Source organism: Passer montanus, unplaced genomic scaffold (assembly GCF_014805655.1).
Source record: "Passer montanus isolate IOZ18808 unplaced genomic scaffold, ASM1480565v1 scaffold37, whole genome shotgun sequence".
Classification (NCBI taxonomy): Eukaryota; Metazoa; Chordata; class Aves; order Passeriformes; family Passeridae; genus Passer; species Passer montanus.
In genome coordinates this window covers 7,998,350-8,019,047 of record NW_024368485.1, presented here as the reverse complement: position 1 = coordinate 8,019,047, position 20,698 = coordinate 7,998,350, and the positions used below count along the sequence as shown (strand labels likewise).

At 47.2% G+C, this 20,698-nt stretch overlaps 1 protein-coding gene across 3 annotated transcripts in view; it reads right to left on the bottom strand.

Moving 5' to 3' along the window:
* The window catches only part of PLCB1 (phospholipase C beta 1), a 334,392-nt gene that overhangs the window by 44,147 nt on the left and 269,547 nt on the right, over positions 1-20,698 (bottom strand). For all 3 annotated transcript variants that reach the window (XM_039716849.1, XM_039716851.1, XM_039716850.1), the window contains exons 26-31: positions 20,394-20,613; positions 17,152-17,332; positions 15,049-15,125; positions 14,870-14,959; positions 12,798-12,855; positions 11,351-11,437 (exon numbers count right to left, since the gene is read on the bottom strand). In XM_039716849.1, the coding sequence (XP_039572783.1) occupies positions 11,351-11,437; positions 12,798-12,855; positions 14,870-14,959; positions 15,049-15,125; positions 17,152-17,332; positions 20,394-20,613 (713 nt within the window). The remainder of the gene's footprint in view (positions 1-11,350; positions 11,438-12,797; positions 12,856-14,869; positions 14,960-15,048; positions 15,126-17,151; positions 17,333-20,393; positions 20,614-20,698) is intronic.

The following is a 20,698-nucleotide window of genomic DNA, read 5'->3' as shown; positions in this document are numbered from 1 at the left end:
CACACAACTCCACAGCTGAGCAAGGGATGGGGACACAGTGATTACTCAGCTAGGGCAATGAGGAGTCAGTTCACCTTGTGTGCAGGAGCAGGATCTGCCCACCAGCATGTACCAGAATGCAGCAGAAAACTCAGTGCAGGAGCAGAAAATGGGTTCCATTGCTGCATCAACACAACAACGAGGGTGGGACTGTGGAACTACCACTGCTAATCTCAATTTAGGTACAGCAGCTCCCAGTGATGGAGCTTTCCCTGTCCCCCACACCAGGTGGGGAGGCAAAGGCATCTAGAGAATCCCAGGAAGGAGGAATGCTGGAATAATAAACACGAAGGCAAATTAGAAATGTAATTTCCAGTCAGAAACATGGAAGAGGAAAGTGAGGGAAGGAAGGAACATTTGTTTTCAAGCCATCAGGCCAGGCTTTCACAATGAACAGGAGGAAGAAAACACGGTGTGAGGCAGAATGGTTTATGCAGCTCTGGAGGGGAGGATTCCACGAAGAGGAGAGATTCTGTGCATTAATTGGGAAGCCACAGACATAACGAGTGCAGGATGACATTTTGATGCTTCACTTGTCTTCTCCCCTGCCAGTCCATCTCTCTGCTTGGCAATCTGTCACTCCTGACGATGTGTTAATCTCTGGGCTGAGGAGATAAATCTGTTTGGGCTCTTTCTCAGAAGCAGGTACCTGTTAGGCACTGCCAGAGCCTCTCCTAGGAGTTTGCTGAGAGGAGAATTTATCCAGCAGATAATTCTCAATGAAACCCTCCATGCCTTCCCCCTATATTTACTGTCTAATTTGTATTTCTATGCCCTTTATTATCTGAGCACCTCAAAATCCCCCGTGTGCCTAACCTAACAAATCCCTGACACAATTCAAGGAGCAGGGGGCAGTTCCATCAGAGCCAGCAGGGATGCTGGCATTCCTGTCCCTGGGCTGCAAGGGTGGTACACAGATACTCTGTGTTTTCTGCAGGGTGAAAGGAAGGAGGAGAGCTCCAGAATCACTGATCAGCTGCTACCCCAGACACGCTGCAGCACAGCCCTGCCTGAGCTCTGAAAAGCATCCTCAGTGCTCTGGGCTGCCTTCTCTTGAGCAAACCTTCCATTCCCATCAGCTGCCTGAGGTCCCTTTCCCTTGTGCCATTTTGTTGTGTTCACAGCCAAGGAAGGCTCCCAATGGGCAGGCAAAATTTGCCCCCATTTATTGTCCTTCCAGAAGAGAAGAAGAATATTAAGCAGGTAATTTTAAAGGACAGGGGACATAAAAAGGAAATTTAAAAAAAGGTTTGAACCACACTGTAATTAACATGGTGATCATGCCAGTTTGAAAATCACTAACAGAATTTTATGATAGTGAATTTTCCATCATCCTGCAAGGCTGTGAATAACTGTAATTTAACAGATGCATCCAAAATGTACATGCATCAAACTAAATCTCTAAAATTATAGCATATGCATGTTCTTAATATAGCTAGTGAGCATGTGTGCCTATGCACACACAGCCAAATATTTACTGTGACATACAGAAAACCACATTTACTCATCAATGTAAACAAATGGATGATGTCTACTCCATCTCCTTATACTGTGATTAAAATTCATGCTGGCCAGCTTAGTGAGGTTACAGGTAACAGCCTGGCTCCTAAGCAATGCTCCATTTATGAGTCTTCAAATTAATTTTATCTGCCCTGTGGGGACCAGTGTGTGGCTCACAAAGCTGAGGGCCCGTTCAGCACCTCTGAAGGTGTAAATCTCAGGGTCCCTGGCCATCAGGTGCACTGCACAACACTGCTGTGGTGATGTGCTTCAGGCTGTCTGCACATCCCTACGTTCATTTTCTGTAATGTGAACCTGCAGAGCACATTTTGCAAGAGGAAAAGCAAGTGGGTGATGTTGTGGCATCACAGAAATCAGCTTTCCTCGTTGTATCTCATCCTAATTGAGGGCTGTTTCTGTTGCCAAGTGAGGTCTGGGCTTCCTTGATGTATAAATCAAGGTGTTTGTTACACTAAAAGTGCCATGTAATTGCTTGTCAGCATCACCTTGCTTTAAGAAATGTGAAAGAAATCAAAGGAAATGCAGAATATTACTGGAGACTGTCTTTGGCAATGGACAGGACTGTAAATGGCTGATCAGGTCTGAAAGGGAAAATACATGGTGAAGGGTTTTGGTGTAAACATATTTAGATTTAGGCACGGTGAAAATACCAACACTCAAAACCAAAGGCCAGCAGGGCCTTTGCCTGTGCCCTGTGCCCAGGAGGCTCAGGCTGGCCCTTGATCTGCAGCAGGCAGCCCTGGCCCTGGAGCTGCTCCATGCCTGCAGGGTTTCCACACATCTCTGTAGGCTGGGCATGCCCTCTCCATCTTTTGGGAGCTCACAGACATGCAGAGCAGCTCTGTGACACCCCTCCCTGCTCCATCTCAAAGGGACTCCATCCCCACAGGTACTTCAGGCACTCCTTGAAATTCAACAGCAGCAAGGGATGGCAAAGAGCAGGGAGTGTAAAAGGGAAAGTAAATAAGGGCTACAGAAAGAGCATGAGAAAGAAACCACATACTGAGAAAAGGAGCTGGATGAAAGGGGGAGAAGGACAAGCAGGAGAGCAGGTGAAATGGAGGAAAGTGGGGAAATAGAAAAAAGGAGAAATGAGAAAGGCTGAGAGACCTCCTTCCATTATCAGCAGGGTGATATTATGTCTGATAACTTCCTTCAGTGCATGACTTCGTTTCTGTAAGCCACAGGCCAGTCTGGAGAGCTGGGAAGCTGATGGAATGAGCCAAAGCTGAGATTTCCTGCCCCATACTCAGCAGGTTTAAGAAGGATTTTTCTATCACAAGAACATCAAAATGCTTTTTCTTTCATATTTTTTAAGGGAGTAATGGAAAAAGAACAAAAATCGTGAACTTTCACCACCCTCATGACTGGAAAACTCAGTGTTACAAGACTGGGTTCCAATGTTAAAAGATAATGTTAAAAAGTTTAAGTTTTGCCTTGACCATCCCAGAGCCAGGCTCTGTATCAAACCACATCTGGATTAATCCTGCCCTTCCCAGGCACATCCAGTTATGCCACACAAAGCTTACAGACCTCTGGCACTCCACAAAAGAGATCGTTTTCAGGTCCAGGGCTGCAGTTGGTCACACTCCACAGTCTCTTGGCAAAGCCTCCCTCCAAGGAGGGGCTGAGGAATGGGAATTGCCTGAGTCACTCCAGTCCAACCCACAGCCTGTGAGCACCCACAAGTCCTGGATTATGCAGCTGCAGCAACCCCATGGAACTCCTGTGCTGGAAAACGCTGCCTTGGTGCAAGTGAGCCCCAGGGGATGTTTAATGAGAAGTCATCTTCCAGGGAACATCCTTCCCAGCTATTCTGCTACTGACTCCAGAGGGCTGCCAGGCCCTTGAAAGCTCCCCCAGCAGCACTGAAACAATGTGGGAATGGGGCTGGAATGTTTCCCTGCCACTTCCTCTCCCTTCTGGATGTGCAGGGCTTTCATCTCCTCCAAGCTCAGTACCCTCAACCTCCTGGGGAAGAGACTGCATCTCGAAACAACAGCATTTTCCTCTGATTTTTGTTGTTTCTAGACAGAAAAGTCCTTTCCCAAGACAGGCCAGACGTGATTTCAATACCCTCTTTAAATCAGGTGTACTTTGAAGCTCTAACACTAGCCTTGCTGTTTCTGTTCCCCTTTCCAGCAGGGTATTTCTCATGCTGGAGGGTCTCAGTGCAGCTGAGCCCATCACCCCCCTGTCATGGCTGCAGTTCAGGCAGCTGGCAGCAGTCCTCAGCCTGGTTCCCATCAGTGCCTCTGCTTGCTTTGCAGGTGGTTCTGCACAAAACTGGCACTGTCGACAGAAAAGTCCTTCCCCAAGACAGGCCACACGTGATTTCAATACCCTCTTTAAATCAGGTGTACTTTTGAAGCTCTAACACTAGCCTTGCTGTTTCTGTTCCCCTTTCCAGCAGGGTATTTCTCATGCTGGAGGGTCTCAGTGCAGATGAGCCCATCACCCCCCTGTCATGGCTGCAGTTCAGGCAGCTGGCAGCAGTCCTCAGCCTGGTTCCCAGCAGTGCCTCTGCTTTGCAGGTGGTTCTGCACAAAACTCTGGCACTCTCTGGCTAATGGCTGGCACACACAGAGCCCTTCCCACACTACAGGCTTTGCAGGCCACTGATTTTATTTCTCTGTTCATTAAAGAACACATTTCCCCCCCATTTCATGCATTTTAAAGCATCTCTCTAATGAGTTCACACACGAGGCATTAATATTTCTTTCAACACTTTTCCATTAGCTGTGTCAAAGTGGATCTCGTGTCGTTTGTCAGGCTGCACTGGGGCTGACAGTCACCAAGTGCATTGCTGCAGTGCTGGGCACAGCTGCACAGGGGGATTTGCTGGTGCCCCTTGGTGTGTGAGGCTGCTCTGGCAGCAGCAGCGTGTGCAGGGTGCTGTGTGTGCACTGGCACATGGCTCTGCCATGCATTCCAGCCTGTGTGCTCTGTCTGTGCACACCCATGCATAATTCAGCCTGTGTTTTATCGTGCATTTTCCTGGAGTGCTCCTGGGGAGGGGAAGGGCACTCAGCAGCTTCTGGTGCCCTGGTGCTCCCTGAGATTCAGCATGCAAAGCACTTGCCTTTGCAGAATCACAAACATTTCCACTGCACAGCCCTCTCTGGGCAGGTTTAAATATTGCACAGCCGAAGCCAAACATCCTGACACAAAACCTTTGCAGTCCCTGGCTTCTTCAATTTTTGAGCATGGCTTAGGCTGTTTTCTCCTCAGAGCCCACAGGGTTAACACACAGTCAGCCCTGTGCTCCCTCCTCTCACAGGCAGCTCCAGCTGGCTGCCCTGCTCTGGGAATGCCTGCCATGAAAACAACCAATGTGGAAGCACAGGGGGGTCACAGGGGGACAGCCCTAACCCCAGCACAGGAGCTCTGGGGCTGGGCAGAACACACCTTTGTACCTGCACACAGGTAAATAATGCCCCTGTGCTGCTCACTGCTCACACACAGCTGGAACACACCTTTGTACCTGCACACAGGTAAATAATGCCCCTGTGCTGCTCACTGCTCACACACAGCTGGAACACACCTTTGTACCTGCACACAGGTAAATAATGACCCTGTACTGCTCACTGCTCACACACAGCTGGAACACACCTTTGTACCTGCACACAGGTAAATAATGACCCTGTACTGCTCACTGCTCACACACAGCTGGAACACACCTTTGTACCTGCACACAGGTAAATAATGACCCCTCTATGGCTCACACACAGCTGGGCTCAGCTGTGCTCCCATCCAGCACCAGGGCTAGTGAGGATTTCACCTCTTCTGCATCAGGAAGGCCAATTAACCTCCTAATCAGGGTGGGCTGGGGCATAGAAATGCCCTTACCTGAGCCAGGTACAGCACAGAACAGATTCACTTTGCAAATTAGGAAAAAACCCGAATCAGTGAAGTTTATTTTTTTGCAGGAAGAATTCCCACATTGTGCCTTTTTTAAAGAAAATAACTTTCTGTGAGCTCTTTTGTCCACAGAGTAGCTGGGTTCTAAAATCACTATTCTTAAAAATACCCAACACCACCACTCTGGTCACAGTTCTAATTTATGAGCATGTTATCCAGGAAGATCCCAGTAACCTTCAGCAATCAGGTCTGCCTGCCACCTGCCTCCATCATGGCCCTCCCTAATATCTTTAAATCACCAGCAACACTGGTAACTTGAGAATGTTCCTTCTGATTTACACTACTGCAAAATTGAAAAGTTTGCCCCTTCCAGTAATTTATTTCCCCTTTTATTGCAGCACCAGAGCAAACCTAAGATTTTCTCTGGCTTCCAGTAGAATGACCCATGTGTGAAAAAGATCTCCCTCCCTCTATCAATAAACTCCATTTAAATTTATCATATTTTCCACGTGTCCTATTCACCCAAGTACTTCTTTACATTTACATTCTTCCAACAAAGAGTTGGTGACATTTTAATTTAAAATAAAGTGATGTCAGAATGCAATAAAATATTTAAAAGGCATTTTGCATATCCACACTGGAAAGGTGATGCAGTTGATTTAAAATGAATGTTTCCAAGGGCATGTATATGTATGTGTAAGAGTTACACCAAAAAGATTCAATTAACACAACGAACACCACCTCAAATGCTTACATGTCTCTTTTGTGACCTGATATCCATTTCTCACCCTGCAATGTTTATTCTGCTGGAAAACACAAACAAGCCTTTCAATGTGGATTTGTGAAGGGAAATGTGAACAAGCAAGGCCCAAATGCCAGTGATCCTCTGAGCACCCTGGTACTGGACTGACCTCTCCTGACCCAGGCCTGGGACGTGTCAGTGCTCCAGAGAACCTGGGGAGTTTTATTGGCACAAAACTGGCACAGGACAGAGCCAGCCTGGTTATTTTAACGAGATTATTTACTGCTCACTTCCCAGGCTCCAAGTGCATTCTGCAGGATTTATCCACTGGCAGAAACAGCAGAAAAGGGAGCACCCTGACTTGCCCAAAACAATACTCTGGGACAGCTTAGCAAGTGCACCAACACCAGACTGAAATCAGATTAAATTTGTTCAGAGTTTGCTGTCACCTGGGGCTGGTGCTGAGCAAAGAGCCAGGATCCTGCAGGGAATGGGCCACGAGAACTGATCCCAAAATTAAACACAAGCTCCCACCCAGAAGTGGGAAGATGCCAGATCAAGTCACAGGAAGATTTGTAAATCTCACTCTGTATTTTGGTTTTTTTCTTCCTTTCAAATATTCCTTTTAAATGTTTCTTGGTCACTGGGGCTATGAAAATTCCATTCATTTCTCCGTGCCGTTGCCCACTTAATGAGGTAAATAAACATTTTATTATTCCCCTCTGATGAGTACACAAGCACCAAAGCCCACAGCTGAACAGTGAAACAATTAGTAAATTATTTCAATCCTCTTAATTCCCTGCTTTTTTGGCAGATAATGCCATAAGTCATTTTAGCTTAGCAGCCACAGATTGAAGACAGATTTCTTTTTAAACTTTGGAAATGTTAAAATTGAATGAACTAACAAAAGAAATTTTTATCCGAACAGGGAAAAATAGAACTTTTCAAATATGACACTGGCTATCAGATAATTTTTATGGGCTTTTTTTTGCCATGAGTCTGAATACTAATTTTTTTGGGAGGACAAGTTTCCCCTGTCCAATCCAAAGCCAGGCAAGTCCCATGAACCCCAGTAAACTGAAATAACCTTTTCCTCCAAACTCCTTCCCCAGAATTCTTGGAGAGCTGCCTGTGGTTGAACTGGAATGCATCTGGAAGTGTTTGAATGAAGTGCAGCTAGCCCAAAAGGCAGCCTGGCTTCCTGCAGAGGTGTCGGGGATAAAAAGGGGGTTGTGGTGGACAGAGCACTGTTGCCGTGAGCTCACAGGAGCTGAAGTGGCACTGGAACACCCAAAGCTCCCCAGGCTGCTCCCTCCCACACCAGCAGAGTGTCTGAGGGCAGCTGAAACACCTCCTGAGGTGACACATTTCAGGGCACATTTGCTGTCTGAGCCTCCTGCAGGGAACAGCTCCTCTTTCCTCAGCAGCATCCCCTGCACAGGTGACCACAGAGCCTCACCCAGAGCACCACAGCTGCAGCCCTGCAGGGACCAGAGGCTCCACTGCTGCAAGGGATCAGCTCCTGGCTCACCTGGCTCTGCAACATGAACACGTATCATTGTGTGCCTCCAGGAATATTTCAGGCACACTGCTGGTATTCATTTTTGATTGGATGTGGAAGTGTCAACTCCCAGTTAATAACATGTGCCAAACTGGGAGATAATAAATGTAGGGAAGCGAGTTTGTATGCATCAGGTGCTTGTATTTCCCATTTACAAGAACAGATTTGTAATTCTGAAAAATTGTTTTCATTACACCATTTGGGGAGCAAAAGGAATTTCATACCTCAAGGCAGTATATTCTCTTCACTCACTGGAAAGAGCACAGAGGTGCAACAAAGTGTGCCCAGCTCGTAGTGCCTCTGCAGGTCTGTTGGGCCCTCTCCACAAAGCCCCAGCCTGCCCTGTGCCAGTTCCCACAGGCTGCAGGAGCCCAGGGCACCTGGGCACTGCGGGCAGAGCAGCTGTGGGCAGGAGCACAGACAGGAGTCACAGCCTCCCTGGCTCCTGGGCTGCAGGAACACCACCAGGGACCAGAACAGTCCCTGCAGGGTGGGTGCAGGGGGGATCAGGAGTGTCAGTGTCACCCTGGGATCTGAGCGTGCCTCTGACCCACCAGCACAGGCAACAAAAGTCCCACTGAGTCCAATTAGAGGAGGCTTGGGTCTATTTACTGTAACTGAGTCGATTCCCAGAAAATAATTAATTCCTTGTCATGCCTCATGTGTATTGATTTTTGTAATTACAATGGAATTGGAGGCAAGGGTGCAGGGGGAAGGAATGCACTTGATTTGTGTTTAATTTGATGCACAAGCTGCCAGGGACAGAGCATGTGGCCATGCCCAGCCTGGGTGTCTCTGTGCCACACGTGCAGGGTCCAGAATCACAGCCTGCCCTGACAGGATGCAGAGCACAGCCTGGCTGCTGCTGCAGCCCCACAGCAGGCAGGACAGTGCCCAGGGCCAAGCAGATAAGGACAGGACAAGCTCCATGTGCATCAGTGACTGAGAGGAGGAGACAAAGAGAAATAAAATACAAGTTGGTGCTGATAATAGAGCTGCCAGGAGGTAGTGTAAGGAAAAACATGGATGAGAGAAGAGAAAATACAACATGGCCTCGCTTGGTAATGGTGCTGCTAGGAAAAGCCAGCAGGAGGGAATCAGCTTTGTTTCCCACATTAGTTTCTACCCAGAGGCAAGTCAGCATCTGGCTTCTTGGCAGGTGCCACTGTGGGAGGGGCTGGCCTGTTCCACACCCACACCTGGCTGTGACAGCCAGCTGTGCAGTGCCAGGGTCACAGACACTGCCAGCACACACAGCCACCTTCTGGGCTCACTGCAGCCTGCCCTGACTCCTGCAGCACCACAGGAGCTGTTTCCAGCCTAAAAGGAGCAGCTCAGTGCCTACTTTGCCTAAAAGGACCAGCTCAGGAAGTCTCCAGCTCTCACAGGAGCAAAAAAGCTCTTTCTTGTACAATAGCCCTGCAAAACAGTCTCACATCCAAACACTCGAAAGAAATGATACATGTGAGGGAGAGGCAGAGCTTAGGGCTATAAATCACTCCTGAGTTAAGCACTTTCAGCTAGCCCTGTGATATTTTAAGCAAAACAAACCAAAACAGCCTCCAGGACAGGGAACTACTCTGCATCCAGTTTGTGCACTTTCTAAAACAACAGCACTCAAAGGCAAATTTCCTCCTGGTGCCCCACACACACCACAAGAGAGGAAGATGCTAACTCCTACTTTGAGAAAAGCCAACAAGATGGGAGAGGCTGTGGCAGTGTGCTGGCAACACTGGGAGCCACGATCTCCTCCCTGGCTGGGAAAGAGCCCCGAGCAGAGGCAGAGCACAACCAACTGTGAGGCACTAATAAATAACCAAGCAGCACTGAGGGATGACAGCACATCTGTCTCCAGCAGAATTATTGGTGAGAATACTGAAAATTCTTTCCCTCTTAATGTATTAAACCCTTTGTCTGGGGCTGAGTTGATGGTGCCAGAGAAGCCTTTTAACACAGGCAGCATAAATTTCAGTGGGTGTTTGAAGCAGGAGAGGCTGGCTTGTTGAAAAAGCAGCCCCCAGAAAGGCTGCAGCCTGCAGAAAACACAGCAGCTCTGCTCAGCTGGGAAATCACTTGATCTGTCTTATATCATCCACCCCGGCACCGAGGAGGCAAATATGGGAATGAAATATGGACACGGAGCAAAACACAAAAAGAGACTTAATAAAAGAGGAATGATGTTTTCCCTGAAGCCTCCCATGCAAGCAGGAGGACAGAGCACCACCAGCTGAGCCCTCTCAGCTGTGGGAAGGGAACAGCCCCTGTAAATAAAGGCAGGGGGACAGGGACCTGGAGCTCCCTGTGCCAGGACCAGCCCTGGGCAGACAGGGAACTGATCAAAGAGTCAAAGGTGGCTGGCCCAGCACCTCTCACAATTCAGCTCACAGTGACAAATTTCCAGTGCTTTATGCTTCTCCTCAGTACATGGATAAATTAAAAATAAAAAATAAAGAGAAAAAGAAGGAAGGACGCAGCCAAACAATAACTGAGTGCCCAAGGATCCAGGAAAAGCCAGTGGTAGAACCAGTACCTATTATTTCTTGGCATTTTAAATTCCAGTCTTTAAATTCCAGTTCACAAGCCTGACAAACTCATGATCCTACAGCACCAAACATAAAAATATGTACACTTTTTACACCCACAAGATGCCCACAACACCAAAAAGTTCCAGCTGGTTTGTAAACACAATTTTAAAAAGATGAGTAGAAAACTAGAAATGTAAACATTTTTATTTTCCCTAACTAACGAAAACTTCTGGCTATTCAGCCCTCAGCCTAACTTATTCTCTGGCTACCTCACAGAGATGACAGCACTGATCAGCTCAGAGGCAGTGCTGGAATTCAAGCTGCAGCACAGGCACAGGGGGACTGTGGGCACAGACAAGGAGTGAGAACTGAGCCAAGACACACATCTGAGCACAACCAGAAACAATGAAAGCAGACATGACACAGTGGGCTGCGAGGAATTACACTTGGCTGTGAACCCTGCTGAAAACAAGTCTCCCTCCGTGTGGAAGTCAGACTATGGCTGGATCTTCCTACAGGAAAATCAGGTACAGGTGCAGGACTCTGAACCTTCTCCACTGCAGCTGGTGGCAAACCTGGCCCTGAGCCCCCAGGCCTGGGGCCAGAACGTGCATTTCAAAATGTTACATGTAGATGCAGTGCACAAAATCAAACAGAGGCAATCCAGCAAGCAATGTGGCCTATAAAGCACTGTTACTGTAAAAAAGCTCTTTGTTTCCCACAGAAATCCCCCCTGGTGGGTGCCAGCAGGACCTGGGGCAGCATGCTAAGGAGATATCTCTTTTTCCTTCCAATGGCAACTGTGTTTTGTTCTGTGCAGCTCAGGCACAGGGGAGGGAAGGGCACACTCTGCTGGTCACAGCACCTTTTGCACTGACAGCTTTTGGACAACCTGGGTGCTGAAAAATAATCAAAAATAATCGTGGGAGGTGGTGCCCACAGCAGGCTGCCCCTGCCTCCTCCCACCCCGAGTGTCAGCGAGTGCCTCTGGGGCTGTCACTGCGTTCTCTCACGTTTAAACATCAGCCTACCTGCTGCCAGAGCTCCTTCTCTCTTGAAGGACAATTTTAGCAGTGTAACATGTGGTCAAAAACTCTTTACCTTAGGCTTTTCATCCAGTATTTGCTGGCGGATCTCCTTGTGTTTTTCTACAAGTTTCTCCTGCCTTTTGCTCTGAGCATCTTCTAGCTGTCAGAAAAGAGCAGAGAAGCTTTTTTCGTGGATTGCACATCCTCACTCCCCCACCTCCTCCCCAGCCAACATTCCAGCCATCCAAACTGAAACATTGTCATCAGAACTGTGAACAATTCCAAGGTAAAATTACCCCAATTACCCAGCACTGCCTGAGCATCCCTGAGCACAGCTGTTCAGCAGCTGGGTGTGGGCATGAAACATCACATTTCACATCTAATTCAGGATCAGAAACGTCTGAAGGACTGACTGCAGACTGCTAATGTTATTAAATTACAAATTCTGGGCTTCACCTAGTAATGCACTCAGACAAAAAACCTACTTGATTTGCTAATTCCTAGGTTGCTTCCTAAGTCAAAGGCTCTTCTAAGCAAAAATGGGACCATTTTAGAACCTAACTATGTTTACATTGAAATTAAGAGGAGAATTCAATGGCTGCACATTCCACGGTGATTTTACACCCCAAAGCACTGCAGGGCATGATTCCAACCTGGTGTGAACCACCTGTAGCTTCAGCAAAGCTAACAACTGCAACAGAATTCTTTAATTTGTGTTTACAGAGCTCACAGAATGCTTTTTACACTTCAGTAACTGTACAAATGCAATTACAGTTAGGATATACTCTGCAATTAAATGTTCACTGACTTTCCTTATGCAATCTTTGCATTTGTGAGCCAGCAAGCCCATTAAAAAATGGGTGCATTTTCCATGGATACACACAGGATATTCTGAGATGAAATTCTATTGAATTCTTCCCTCTTCAGCACCACCCCCCAAATACTGACTAACAATTAATGAGGAGCTGTCTGAAATCCCAGCTTCCCTTTAACTGGAATCCCAGCTTTAACTGGAATCCCAGCTTTCCTTTAGCTGAATCTCAGCTTCCCTTTAATCGGAATCCCAGTTTTCCTTTAACTGCAATCCCAGTTTAAGTGCAATCCCAGCTTTCCTTTTAACTGGAATCCCAGCTTTAACTGGAATCCCAGCTTCCCTTTAACTGGAATCCCAAATTTTCTTTAATTGGAATCCCAGTTTTCCTTTAAGTGGAATCCCAGCTTTCCTTTAACTGCAATCCCAGCTCTCTTTAACTGCAATCCCAGCTTCCTTTAACTGCAATCCCAGTTTCCTTTAACTGCCATCCCAGCTCTCTTTAACTGCAATCCCAGTTTAACTGCAATCCCAGCTTTCCTTTACTGGAATCCCAGCTTTCCTTTACCTGGAATGTGAAGCAGAGCCTACACTGCATCTGCCAGCAGCAGGCAGGTGCAGAATCTTTAGGCTGCAGCCTAGCACCTGCAGCAGAACACAAGGGGGAAGGTGCAAGGTGACATTTCCTGCCAGATGCAGCCTGACCTACCCTCTTGATGTACTGCACCACCTCCTGGATGTAGGAGCGGATCATCTCCGTCTTCTCCCTGGGGAACATTGCAGCATTAGTGGAGTCACAAGAGCACTCTGATGGATTTCACCTCCCTGCTCTCTTTGCCTTTACCTTCTCTGCACTCCCTGAACAAGGAGTTGTGCCAGGCTGCCCTTCAGGGCACGAAGGGCTCAGAGTTCCCCACAGCCCACAGGATGGTGCTGCGTTTTCCAGGGGCTCCCACAGTGCCCAGTGTCCCTGGGAGCTGCAGAGCTGTGAGCAGAGGCACAGTGCCACGCTGTGGCAGAGCAGCAGCCTGTGCCAGGGCAGGCTCTGCTGCCAGGGCAGGCTCTGCTGCTGACACTGCACCAGGGGAGCAGGGCAGCCCAGCCTGGCCCCACAGAGCTGGGCTCAGGGCAGCTGAGCTTTATGGCACACTCAGAGTGCTCTGTAACCATCAGAGGGTGAGCACGAGAACCCCCAGAGGGGTAAATGCACACACAACAGCAATTTGTGGTGATGCCTTTGAGGACAGCTCCTCCAAATCCTGATTGCCTCAGCCAGGACCTGTGCACTGCTCCTCAGGGGCACCAAAGTCAGCAGGATTTAGGCAAGCACAAAGTGGGTGTCAAAACCTGAAGTAAAAACAATTGAAACAGTGAATGTGTGTAATATTCCTTCCCAAACTTGTGCAAAGCTTCAGATGAGCAGCAGTGGAGCCAGAGTGACTCAGAAGGTCTCACACCTCTCTGCCCTGCTCCCTAAGTGAGGACAAGCTGTGTCAGACAGGGAAAGCTGACTTTCAACGGGGTCCCTTCTCACCTCTCTCAAGGGCTCTTTGGAAAGCCTGGCAGAGGAAAGCCCTTGGGAAAAGTGAGAAAAAAAAAAGAAAAGGAAAGAGAAAAGAACTGCTGCTTGTCTGTCGCTGAGCCTTTCTCACTAGTGCCTCATTTACCTCTCAGCAAATCATTTCCTACTGAATTGATTTTTACTGCTGCAGCATTTCCGTAATGGCCAGCTGCTTTTTTCCAAGATGAATTCCATGCCCTCTGAACAGCTCTAACTATGTTAAGTATTTCTCCTCTTTTTCATCATAAATTGTTCTCTCTTTTATTTTTTTAATAGGATGTTTATTGAAATTTTTAATGTGCTGATTTTGAAACTACCTGAACCACTTCACTGTGTGTGTGTGTGTGAGATTTCCTTTCAGGGTTACCAAATACAGATTCTCTCTTGAGAGGCTGCAGAACCTGTATAAACCCTTTCACCTGCAGAAAACCAAACACAGTTGTGCCTTTGTTACCTGGAAGACCTCAAACATTAGAGGGTTTCTTTTTTTGTTTTATTCTGTTTGTTCCTCTTGTATTTTTAACCGCTCTAAAGTCAAGACTGGTAACAAGAATAGCAGTGCAAGATTAAAATGCTCCATTTTCTTTTTGAGCCTCCAAAACAAATGGAGGAGGACAAACAAAGCTAGATGCTGTGCCCTTGGGGAGAACACAACCACAGCTTGCACAACTGCAGTCTGTGCTGCCTGGGGGGCATGAATGGATTTAGGATTGCTGTGCCTGCCCAGGGACCCTGCACCCCAGAGCTCAGCTTTGCCTGTGCCCCCAGTGTCACTGTCACCAGTGCAGGGCCGTGGGCAGTCTGAGGGGAGTTATCCCCAAAGCAGAGGGGCCCTCACAGCGGTGCTGCCATTTCTCCTGGAGAGCAGCTTGGAGGGAGTGGAGAGGACAGGAGAAGCCAGGAAGAGGAAGGCAAGTCAGGATGAAATGCCAGCCTGCAGGCCAGGAGCCTTCAGGCTGTTTGTGCCCAGAGGAGCAGAGCCTGCTGGACAGCTCTTGGGGAGCTGCTCCCAGGAACACACAGCACCTCTGCTGCTGGCCAGGCTGGCCCTGCTCGGCAACAGGAGATTGCATTAGCCCCAGGAAATGAAAGTATTACCAGGGAAAGGACTCTGGGGAGGTCTGACTGAAGGCTGCCTTGGATTTAGGGTCGAGACCTTCCTTTGATTTACCAGCTGTGAAAAACCTTGTACAGTGATATGGATCGAGGGATATACTTACTCCTCCATTTGATTTTTATCCTTGGACTTTGCTTCCGTGATCTTCTCCTGCCTCTTCTTGTCCATTTTTTTCTTCAGTTCTTTCTTTTCTCTAAAGCATAAAAAATACAGGGGAGTACAGAAGTATCCAAACAAACCCCACAAGGAGCAGCAATCAATGGTGAAGGGAACAGCACTTACTTTTCACATGTTTCTTTCAATTTCTTTAGCTGGTTGGTCTGACACTCCTCTGCTACATCTGTCAGCTTCTGAATTAGCTAGGAAAAAAATCCCCAAAATAAAAATATGTATTTTCAGCTAAACATCATAGAGGCAGCTAAATTTCCTCAAAAGCCTGCAGCAGATAGGAAAGTGTTACACCATTCCCAGATGAATGACCAATGATCAAAAGCCAGTAAACATCATTATCAGTGTAAACACATTATTAACTTGTGGAGTTCAGCCAGAATGGTGCACATGCAACTCCCCCAGAAACTGCTACTTCTCTGTAGATGGAGGTGATACACTTTCACAATATTAAATGTAAAACCAAAATATATCCCAAGTATTTTACCTTTGCTAGGAATGAAAATGCCTGTGAAAAAGCATAAGGGGTCACCAATTGAATTTACACAATGCTAATTGCCAGCTGAATTCCTGTGTCACTGAACATCCAGGTCTTTCTGTGAGGGCTGAAAACGTTCCTCCTGTAATGAGGATTATTACAAGGAATGCTTTGGATTTTGGGGTGGTCAGGGGCATGTTGAAAACCAGGCATGATGAAAGTATGAAAGCCAAGCACAGAGAAGCATCACCTACATTTGGTCACAGAATGAAAAAGCCCTGAGCCACTGGTTTGAAACCTGCTGTGGGTTCATTCTCTTGGTGCCCAAAGCAGGAACCAAAGGCCCAGCTGTGCTGGGATGGACAGCAGGGCAGGGCTCCTGTGCCAGCCCAGGAACAGGAATGAAGTGGCAATGGGGCCCATTTGGTTTGATCACTTCCAGGTTAGGTCTGATTTTGTAACATCACCCTCTCAGGGTGATAACCAGGAGTGCCTAACAAGGCATGGCTGCTCTGATCCAACTTTTCATTCCTTAGATAAAAGCAGAAAGGTACCAAAAATAGGCTCTCCTCTAAAAGAAAGCCATCAGAAAGAATCTCTCAGCTGAAAATATTCCAATTCAAATTTGCCTAACTCAGAGGGAAAACTGCCCAAAAATTCCGTGCTAAAAAATCAATTTACTGTGCCACCACCTAACAGGACAATGCCAGAAATGTAATTGGCTTTGAGAAATACCATTTCTCATTTTGGAATGAGAAATGAGTTACCTTATGAGATAAGCCCAACTACGTGGGTCTAGAATGGTTCTTTTTTATAAAAATCCAAATCTCTGAGAAGCAGGCACCAGCTGTTAGTGGGATGGGGGCTGTCCCCTGTGGTGTCACTGTGCCCATCCAGCCACCCTGGAGCACTGTGACTCACACAGGGGAGGGGACAAACATCCCAGCTCTGTGCTGTGATCATGGAAATCAGTCTGAGCAGGGCACTGCTGAGCAGCCCCCACACACAAACCACTCCTCTTACCTGCTCGTTTTGCCTGGCAGGGCAGAGGAGACTGATCACTTCACCCAACAGGAGGGAGCCAAACACCAGGTAATAGAAAAAATGGCAAGAGGGGGTTGTCTGGAGTTGAGAAATGGCTTGTACTCCCCTAACACCCTTTAAAAATGTTCATTTCTGCCTACAAATATCCATTAGCATCAGCTTCCATCTGCCCAACTCCTCTATTTCAGCTCAGAGGGCCTATGATCCTGCTGCAGTTGTCAGCCAAACTGCAGCTGTAAAAACAAAGCTGACTTGGACCCATGAATGCAAAATATTTCTTCACCATATACAGAAGATGTCCTGCATCCCCTCGAAGTGCTCATCTGCCACAGGAACACTCTTTGGCACAACCCTCTGTCCTGGGGAACGTTCACATCTATTTTCATGGTGTTTCAATTTATTTTCTGGCTAACCCTGCCTCCTTGTGCACTGCAGGTTTGGAAAAGTGGCAGAACAACACAGGAACATCATCCAAGAGCTGCAGTAAAGGAGAGTTATGGAACCAGAGGTAGCAACAATCCTGCTGCCCCTCTGCCTTCCACCCAAAGCCTTCCGAGCTGCTGGAAGTGACAAAGTGACACAAGAGCCCCCTGGAGCTGCAGCAGAACAGAGGGAAGTGGGGACCCCAAGGTGGAGGAAGCCCCAGTTTGGTGAGAATTTGTCCTGGTGCCCCCAGTGCTCACCCCCCAACCTACCAGCTTGATGTGCTCCCGTTTCTGGTACTTCTCACTGTAGTACTGCTCCTGCCTGAGGTTCAGCAGCTGCTGCTGCTGCTTCTCCTTCAGCTCCACCAGCTTCTGGCTCATCTCGGAGTCCAGGGCAGCCAGCTCCTGCTCAATGGTGGAGGAGCTGTGGTCGGGGCTGCTCGTCTCAGACCTGTGAGGACACAGCACACCCCGGGGTCGTCACCAGGATCCACACCCTGCCTCCATTTGCCTAAATTTGCCTTTTGCAGTCACGTGTTTATAAACAGCCAGTTAGTAAGTTCCTCAGCACCACACACAGAGCAAGAAGATGGGTGATTTCAGCCCTAGTGAGTTCAAGGATTTAATCAAAGAGAAATTAGTGATTTATTAATGGGATGGCTACAGCTTTTAAACCTCATCTCAGTGACCCACCAGGGTGGTGGCAACCAGATTTAGTACAGTGAGCTATAGAGGCAACTGCCAAGGCTCCCCATGGAACTTGTTTATCCCTTTCCAGACAGAACTGGAACTTCAAAGCTGCAGAGCCTTCAGCAGAAGGGCTGAGTGCTGAGTATTTTGGAAACCAAGTCATCCCTGCACGCACTCAGCAATAAATATAAAAGCTGAACAGTTACATCTGCATTTACCGAAGGTTCACATGGTAGGAACATCCCTTTATTTGGTGTTTTGTCCCCCCTTCAGGAAATGCCATGCATAGCACACACAGGAAAGTGCTCCATGGGCTGCTGCTTCAGAAGGAAAGCTCACACCCCAGTGGGGAGCAAACCTCAGGCAGGCAGCTCTCAGGAGCAGGGGAAAAACACAGTAAGGAAGCTAAAAAGCAACCCTGAGGAACAGTTTGGGCCTGTTTTACTTTTTCTTAAGACAGAAGGAAGGATAGATGTAACTGTGAAAGGAGATGAGATGACACTAAACTGCCCAAGAGAAAAATAAGCAGCAAATCCAGTATCACTCTCAGGCCAGCACTGAAGCAAACCCAAGGAAAATGCATTAAAGAAATAAGATTATGCTGTGTCCCTGCTCTGCTGCTGTGTTTACTGCCATGCTCAGGTGCTAAATCAGTTGCCTGGGAAACGTCAGAGCAGCGCAGGAGATGGACAAAACAACAAAACCTTGAACAGGGAGGGCTGCCACGGGGAGAAAAATGAGTTTGCTCCCCAGAAATGTGCCGAGATTACAATGCAGAGAGCTGCCTCTGCCTCTCCTCTCTCTGCCAGGTGCAAGTGTGCAGCTGCTGTCACTTAGAGTTACTTCTCCTGAAATAATGTGATCCTGCTTTCATCCTCCGAGGACACGAATGCCAAGGTAGCCTCCTTTTCTTTCTTGTGTTTTTATTGTATTTGAATATTCTGCTAAGAGGTTCAGTGCTGTCAGTGTGATGGGTGAGGGTGATTTAAACATTACAGAGCCAGAAGTCAGCATTAATGAATATAACAGACAGAATATGATGCCATTACACAACACATATTTTAAAGATGACATTTCTCTTGTGTTTCTGGGAAAAGGGAATCAGGCCTTTTTCTAAACACTGGCTGAAATACTGGCTGTTTTTTATGGGACATGATCATTAAAGAAACTTCAGAGCAACACCAACAAAACACTTGTGCACGTGTATAAATAAATATTTCAAACTTCCTGTGGACAATGGCTTTACTGAATCTTGGCTCAGTTTTAGACAAGGGCAAAAGGCAGAGATTGCTCCTGACAGAGACATTTTTATGGCCATCTGATACAGGGACTCCTGTAAAACAGTTTATACTTTGCAGTTACAGCCAAATAGTATCAGCAATAATTTTAAATGATAAAAAATCCCCTTTCTCCCGTGCTCTATTAGAAGTCTGCTGCTTGAGATAGTATGTACTTGCAAGCTTGAAAATCCCTGGAAACATCTTTGTGCTTTTTTCAGATGTAACCTCCAGCCTTGTCTGTATCTGCACATAAAACTCCACATCTCTGACACCCCTGTGGCAGCTCCACGTAGGACACTGCAGGGTTTTGCTGCCTGACATCATCAGGGGTTTGCAGTCAGATCACAGCACAGCAAAAAACCTCAAATCCCTTTTTGCTCAAAAACAAATGAGTCATTTTATTTATCCAGCTTGATTTTCTGCTTAAATGTAATAGGAGGAAAGCCAGAAATGTGCTGTTGTTTTGCCTGCCACTGTCTGTCACACACTTTGGTGGTGGAAAACACTGCAGACAAAATATCCCTGGGCTTGCTGCTGACAGGCAGCCATTAAAGGGAGTTTGTTAAACTCAAGCACAGAACCTGGAAGCCTGAAAACTGGCAACAGTGAAGGCCAGCAGAACACAGATATATTGTGAGTGTGGAGCTCTTACTAAGGCCAATGACGTTGTGTCATCAGGAAAGCAGAAATGAATAAGCTCCTGCCCAGGGAAAAGTTATGGCCTGAGTCCCAGTCACTTACATTTAGAGGTACTATCAACAAGGTTGGCAGCCAGAGCAGGCTTGCAGCTTTTTTCTCTGATCATCTCCTACCAAAAAGCACCTTTTTTTTAAAGTTTGTTCAATATCATCATATTTAAGAACTGCAGCTACATCAATTTAATGTAGAAGTTAAGAGTGCTTATCTGGTTACTTTAAAAAATAAATGATGTTCAGACAAAAAGGATGCACCAATGGGAGAAATAAAAGTTCAGTTGCAAGAATCTCTGACACTGACTGGCTCTGTGTGTGTATGTGCTTTGCCAGGAATCATGAATTGATCTATACAGTTGCTTACCATTAAAACAAGGCAATCATTGGGGAAAGGTTTGTAAGAGTTCATTGCAGTTTTTTTGCATTTAAATTGATGATAATAATTAATAAATAAATAATATAAAAATGGTATCAGGACAGAGAAAGAGAGAGGGTGGTGCAAGGCTTGGAAAGGGAAAGCACAGGAGGGGTGTTCTGCAGAGGCAAAGGCAGGCAGCTCTTAGGACACTCCCAGGGGTTCCAGATCAATCATGATTTCACAGCACTCAGGTGTTTATGATCTCCAGGTGCTTCTTTCCCCTAATCCTACACCTGATGCCTTTGCTGTGGCCTGAGATTCCCCAAGGCTCCCCCACTGAGCCATCGCTCTCATCTCCCCCATTAACCAGGAACCTGCTGCTTTGGGTTTTTCTGTGCTCTGCCACCTCTGTATGATTCCTCTACCAAAACCAAGTGAAGGTCTCTGAGTAGTCTCCAGCAGCCCCCAGCTGGGGGGCTGTGCCTCACCCACCTCTTCTTGCTGTCCCTCTTGGCAGTTTTCTCCAGCACTGCCCTCCGCCGCAGGTAGTCGTTCTGGATCTCGTTGTACTTGGCCGTGTGCTCTTTGATAAGGTCGGTGGTTTTCTTGTGGTGCCTCTTCACCAGGTCCTTCATCTCCTTGTAGTGCTTCTTCTGCAGTTTAACAAAGGACTTCTGCTGTTTGAGCTCCTCAATGGTCTGTGCTTCCACTTCTGCAATGACAATAACAACAGGCACTTCAGCTCTGCAGCGTGCAGGATTTCAGGCAGAGGAGCAGCAATGGAACAAAGCCTGCTT